Source organism: Alligator sinensis, unplaced genomic scaffold (genome assembly GCF_000455745.1).
Source record: "Alligator sinensis unplaced genomic scaffold, ASM45574v1 scaffold819_1, whole genome shotgun sequence".
NCBI classification, from domain to species: domain Eukaryota; kingdom Metazoa; phylum Chordata; order Crocodylia; family Alligatoridae; genus Alligator; species Alligator sinensis.
The window spans coordinates 404,394-411,208 of NW_005843030.1; the positions used below are offsets into that span (position 1 = coordinate 404,394).

Consider the following 6,815-nt stretch of genomic DNA (forward strand, 5'->3'; position numbering starts at 1 on the left):
GCCCGGGCTCGGGGTAGCTGCAGCAAGCAGCGGGCAGGTTCCAAACAGCTGTTCCGGGCTCCACAGCTCTGGCATCAGCTCCATGCTGGCGGCAGCTGCGTGTGCACCTTGGAGCAGACAGCGGGGCAGTGCGGCCTGCCCCAAGGTGCCCTATCACCTCTGTGCTGGGAGCAGGGGAGAGACCAGGGTTGTGCTGCCTCAGGCCCCTCCCCCACTGCCCACTTCAACACAAGGGTGCCGGTACGTGCCGGTACAGAGCTGTGCCGGAGCCCGGAGCCTGGCACAGCTGTTTGGAGCCTCCTGGCTGCAGCCGGCCCCGGCTCTGGGTAGCTGTTGCCAGCCAAGATTCTGGGCTGCTCCCAGCAGGCAGCTGGGATACTGCAAGCCCAGCTGGGCACAGCCCGGGCTCCCAGCTGGCAGCAACTACCCAGAGCCGGGGCTGGCCATGGCATGCCGAGCAAAATGGCCCCGTGTGCCATGCTCAACATGTGTGCCAGGGGTTGCTGACCCCTGCTCTATGAGGAAACCGCTTCTTTTCTCATCACACTCCCCTGCTTTATCCTCACACAACTATTTCAGATTTGGGAATTCCCTATACCTACAGATGCATCATGGGCATATGTGTGCCCATGGCAGTGCCATTCATTTATGTTTACCACAGACCTTGAAGTCTGCATCTTGTGCAGCTGCCCTCTTATCCCCTGCTATACCTAAGTTACATTAATGACATCTGCATCATATGGCCACATGAGAAGGTATCTCTAAAGAAATGCCACCAGTACTTTAACAGCTGTCCATCAAACTGACTCTGGAATACTTCTCTCAGTAAATTTGTTTCCTAGATACCACAGTGGAAGTTTGTAATGGCCATATCACCACCACATAGTATTCCTACATGTAAGAATGAATGAATAGCAATCTAACATTGCTTCCAGAAAGACACACAAACCTATGGCAGAACACATTGCCCTCCTGGGACATTCCATCACTGACCTGAGAATAGTTGTTCTTTGACAATAACACTTTAAAAACAAACTTGAATGGGGAATGCTGGAACAACAAATCAACAACTGGATTGTGTTAAGTATGATCTAAGCCAGTAGTGCCTGATCTTTTCACTCTGCAAACTGGATGAGTAGTGCCAGATCCTTCCACAGGCTGAATCTGGTCAATGGGCCCAATCTGGCTCTAGGGGGTTGCTCAGCTCAAGCCTGGGGTGGGGCAGCCCCAATCTGGACATGCAGAGGGGCGGGGGGCAAAGTAACCCCAATCTGGATGTGGTAAAAGTAGCAGCCCAATCCAGATACAGTAGGTGGGGCAGGGCAACCCCAATGTGGACATCCTGGGGTTAGGATAGAGTAGCCTTGAACTGAATGCAGGCTGGGGGAGTGGCAAAGGCAGCCCAGCCCCAATCTGGACACATGGGAAGCCTGGAGCAGAACAGCCTTGATCCAGATCTGGGGTTGGGGGGAGCAGCCTGGCCTGATCTGAATGCTCGGGGATTGGGCCTAGCCCTAATTCCACTGTGTGGGCAATGGCCCAGCAGGGCTGGATCTGGCTGTGTGGAGCTTCCATTGCTTCCCACTGCCAAGTTTTCCGACCTGTGGGGATCCCCAAGAGCTGGGGATTGAGTACTGCTGGCCTAAGGCAAGGCTACGTATTCTTATGCCATTACCTGGATTAGTTTTTATAACCTGTGTCCCTCAGTGGCTTAATTGTTTTGTTTCTCTCCTGTCCGCTTTGTCTCACCCACTTTGTCTCTCCTTTTTCCTCCCCCTTCCCTACCTTTTGTATTCCACCTTTGTATTCCAATTACTCATTTCTATTTAGAAGCTCTGCTTTCTGCAGTCCCATAGCATCTGATAAAGTAAGCTGCTGTGTATAAAAGCTTATGCATCTATGATTTAGTTATGAATGCACATCTACCTTGCTTTCTGGGTGTTTTTCATTCATGACAGACTTCTTGAAAGAGCTGAGGTTCTGTGGAACACAAGAGCCTCAGCCTTGCTTATGGCTAGGACAGTAGTTCATCCATAGAAGAGGCTTACATATTTGTTCATGCATTTAACCCCTGTTAAATTAAGGCCTCTGGTTTTGTCATTGAAAAGGAGTAATTTGAAGAATGAAGGCTTGTCAGGAACAAAACATGTTCATTTACATGTACAACTCTTGTCTACCGCAGAGCTGTCCATCCCATGGCCCATGAACTACATGAGGCTCATGAGGGGTTAACTTGTGGCTCCCAGACTCCCACCTGTTTACTCTACACCCACTGTCACGCTGAATGTTGCCATCTACAACATACTAAGCCAGGGTCTCTGGGCTTCCTCTCCCTCCTCCAGCATTTACTTTCTGCCCCTGCCTCAGGAGGCAGGGCAGCATGGTACAGGCCATGGCTTGGAGAGCTGAGAGGGAAGTTAGGGTGCCCACAGAGCATATGATCTACAGCCATTTACATGTTGGGCATCTCTGGCCTATTGCATAATAAATATTACTTCCCCTCCAGATGACACAGACCCTGACTTGGCAACAATTTTGAATATCCCTTCTGTACATATTCCGACTGTTGCTCCCACTCTTGCTCCTGTTGCTGCTTCAACTTCTTCAGGAAAAAGCAACAAATCACTCAAGCAAAAATCAGCAAAATCCATGCCATCTGCCAAAGTGAGCCATGTCAAAGCAGTCTCTCCATCACCAGAAGATCTTTCAAAGCGGGAAGAAAAAATGATAAGGGAATATTCACCAGTAAGTAGTACAATGAAGTAATAATATGGCTATAAATTACAAATATGAGTTAACTGAAGGAATAACTCAGTAAAAGGGACAGAAATAGTTGGCATAGTCTTCCTTCAATGCCATTGTTTAATCAAATAAATAGTGGATCAGAGTGGCCCAAACTAGCCTAGTCATTTACTAAGACTACAGGGAGAGAGAATTTTTTTTATCATACCTGTAACTTTCTCTGCCTTGATCATTTATTAGATCTGATTAAAAATAATGGGGAAGGATTTTATTATGATTTTCCCCCTTTTTCAGAGCAAATGTGTCTGGAGTCTAAGCTTATGTTACCTTCAACTCCACTGAATGGCCAAAATCTTAGAAAATAAACCAGACACACCCAATCCTGGTTGCAGTATAAATCCCTTATCCTGGATTTCATCAGCTTCCCCCACATAGCCTCTATGACTTACATGACTTAATGAAATTAGAAAAAGCAAGTTATCACAAGACTTTCAGACTTAATTTGTTGAAAATATAATAAAATAAAAATTAGAGTGTAATGATCTAACATCAGGGCCTGCTTACCTGTTTTGATTTCAATATTACTAACACCCCACTTAGCACTAGTCAGGCCTTAGCTGAACTCATATGTCCAGTTTCAGGCACTGCATTTTAAGAAGGATCTTACAAGACATACAAAATTGCTAGCTTATGTCGTAGAAGCAGTTTAATCATGGTGGAGTGGAGCTCCATACAGACTAGTTTATCCTGCTTCTCACTACTTTCTCTGGCTTTTCCGATTCTGGCATCCAAACTAGCTTACTAGCTTAGCAACAGTGGGCAACTCTTTTCAGACCACAGGCTGGAATGACCCAGCTCAGATCAGAGGCATGTGGGTGCTGAAACCCATATATCACTGCTGCTTCTCCTCACTGCAATCTGGGGAAATATCTTGCCACCACTATTCCTTCCTGGCCACATCTACATGATACACTGACTACGCAGTAGTTTATTGTCACTGCCCAGTAGCATCGCATGGCACAAAGCATGACACGACACTACTGTGTAGTAGTAATGAGTTACCTCACAGCCAGCTTCACCAAAAAGCCATGTGATGATGCTACTGCATAGCAACTCTGGTTACTTCACAGTCATTTAGTACTTGTGTATGCTAGTACTAAATGACTGCGCAGTAACAACTGCACGGTCAGCATCTCGTCTTGATGCAGCCACAAAATGTCACAGTCTACACATGCAAGAGTATTAGGGTTCAAATAAACTAATTAACTCCACTGTCCCCAACAGTACTATCCTATGATGGAGTAAATAGGTGCACTTAAACGCATGTGTAGATGCTGACCACAGGCACAAATTGTGCCAGGTCAGCCCAGCCAGCCAGGGAGCCAAACCTCTGGTTTCTGCCAGCCCTTCTGCCACCTGACAGCATCACCCAAAATCCAAGGCTGACCTCCTGTCCCCTCTGCCAGCCCAGGGCTGCTCTGCCCCAGTTCAAATTGCTGCTGTCTCAGGCATATGAGTAGATGCTGTGCCCAGAAACATTTAACTTTGGCTTAAAGTACTCCAGAGTTGATTGCTTTGCCCTAATTGCACATATAGATGTTCCCACAGTTATTGAATCAAGTTGGAGCTACCCCCAGTCTTTATATGGGTCTGAAGTAGCATAACATCTAACACAATGTGCAAATTAGTGAAATAACTCAACAGAAAAGAGTAGTTAGCAAGGACTTTTCTTTAAAGATCACTGTAACAATCATTTATAATTTAACAATTAAAGAAAATAAACAGAGAACATCTACAGCTGCAATATGTATGGCTCTCTATGCAAAGGAGGAGGGGCTGGGGTGACTCAAGCACTCAGGTGTATGGTTGACAGTCCAAAAGTCATAAATTCAAGGCATAGCAGAAGTGCTTACAGAGCAGCCCTGTCCAATGAATCTGTACACTCAGTTAAATACCTTGTCACATAAGGACACAAAAAGGAAGGACAGCAGGGGATATTAAACATGAATAAAGTAAGTGACAAAATCAGGATAATAGTTCTACTGATGCACTTAACAAAATCAACATTTTTAAAATGTTTCATAAAATTAATATGTACTCTGTTATCTAGGTGGAAACAGAAGAACCAGCTTCCCACACGCAAGCAACACCAGATATCCCTACTTTTCAGAGTCTGAATGTCTCGTGCCCCAATGGGCTTGTCTTGACCTTCCTCAGTCAGAATTCCAGAGGTTAGTTTTGTGGAGCACAAAGGGATTAAGTATGTTTTGCATAAAAGAAATCATAAGGGAATCATAAAAAAAGAAGGTTTATTTCTGTTTAGACAATTTTAGACATGACTGGAGGAAAGTTATGTTATCTAATACAGGAAACCATTCCCTAAATATTGCTACAGAAACCAACATTATGAATTGCTTGGCAAGCAGGATGCAAACAAAGAGCTACAGCAAAAGGGATTCTTCTTGGAAGCAATGACCCTGAAAAGGAGTAGGAGGTCTTGTTGGACAGTTGGCTGAACATGAGCCCAGGCATGACAATGTGGCCAAAATGGCTAATGTAATCCTTGGACACATAAACAGGGGAATCTCTGATGTAGCTTTTGCTGGAATATTGGGCACCTATACAGTATCACATGTATTTGCGCCCCCGGGCTGCTAAATGGTGGTGGGGGCACTTTAACTACAGCCCATTTGATAAATCATGACTTAAATCAACCAAGCTAAAGCCCAATTTCAATAACTGATTTTTATCAACTTTCTGATAGTATGTTTTCTGAGTTTTAAAGAAAGATTTCATTAGTTAATATAACAATTAAAGTGTTGGCTACAAAGGACCAACTCACCATAAAATTCTAGTTTATTAGACGGATGCAAAAGTCAGATCATAAACCTTGGGGCTGATCCCCTCAAACACATACACATTCACTCACATACACACTCACAGTAGCTAGCTATGAACACTAAGCACCGGTGTCAAGATGTACCTGTCCCCAAGCGCTGGAGTCCACTGTCAATGGCCAGTCGAGGCTTCTTTCAGTGAAATGTTGCTTCAGAAGGGGGTTGCCAGCTGGTACTTCTGGCTGGGCAGGCAGGGTGCTGGTCAGGTCAAAGAGGGTGCCATTGGGGGTCATTCTTTGCTGCCTTTTATCCCTCTCTGGCAGACTTTGGTGACTTCCCAGTTTTCGGGCTTACCCCATCTAGGGGTCATTGACCTAATGGGCCACCCCCTTGGTGGTTGCTGGATGGCAGCTGTCAGCCCCAGGGGTCACGTCCACAGGTACGTGCAGTCTCGGGACTCTGTTGATGAAGTTTGATTAATTCACTGCTGTGATTAGTTCAAACCGGAGTTTCTCTGCCTTTAACAGTGAAGTTTCAGGGTGTTCCTAGTTCTGTATTGATCCTTTCCTCTCCTTAGTCTGTGGTTTCATAGGTGTTAGTTACTGCTCATTAACACAGATTTCACACAGACATTAGGGCTGGAAGGGACCTCGGAAGATCATCGAGTCCAGCCCCCTGCCCCAGGGGCAGGAAGTCAGCTGGGGTTACAGGATCCCAGCAAGATAAGCATCCAAATTTCTCTTGAAGGTGTTCAAAGTAGGTGCTTGAACCACCTCCAATGGCAGGCTATTCCAGACCTTGGGGGCTCAGACAATAAAGAAATTCTTCCTTATGTCTAGCCTGAAACGGTCTTGCAGTAGTTTATAACTGTTCAACCTTGCCGTTGCTTGGGGCACTCTGGTGAACAACGCTCCCCCAGACCCTGGTGAACACCCCTGATAAACGTATAGGTGGCCATCAGATCACCCCTGATTCTGTGCTTTTCCAGGCTAAGGAGTCCCATAGCTCTCAGCCTGTTATCGTAAGGTCTGTTTTCCTGACCTCTGATCATGTGTGTGGCTCTTCTGTGGACTCTCTCAAGCTTCTCCACATCCTTTTTGAATTGTGGAGCCCAAAACTGGATGCAGTACTCCAGCTGCAGCCTCACCAAGGCCAAGTACAACAGGAGAATGACGTCCTGGGATTTGCTTGAGAAACATCTATGGATGCAAGCCAGCGTTTTGCTCGCTTTACTAG

General features: G+C 45.9%; 1 protein-coding gene across 1 annotated transcript in view; it reads left to right on the top strand.

Annotated features, from left to right (window-relative positions):
* The window catches only part of LOC102383584 (sperm-associated antigen 17-like), a gene marked incomplete at its 3' end in the record, with an annotated part of 368,781 nt that overhangs the window by 336,402 nt on the left and 25,564 nt on the right, over positions 1-6,815 (top strand). Inside the window, exons 26-27 of the mRNA XM_025193226.1 lie at positions 2,507-2,745; positions 4,853-4,973. Coding sequence (XP_025049011.1) covers positions 2,507-2,745; positions 4,853-4,973 — 360 coding nt within the window. The remainder of the gene's footprint in view (positions 1-2,506; positions 2,746-4,852; positions 4,974-6,815) is intronic.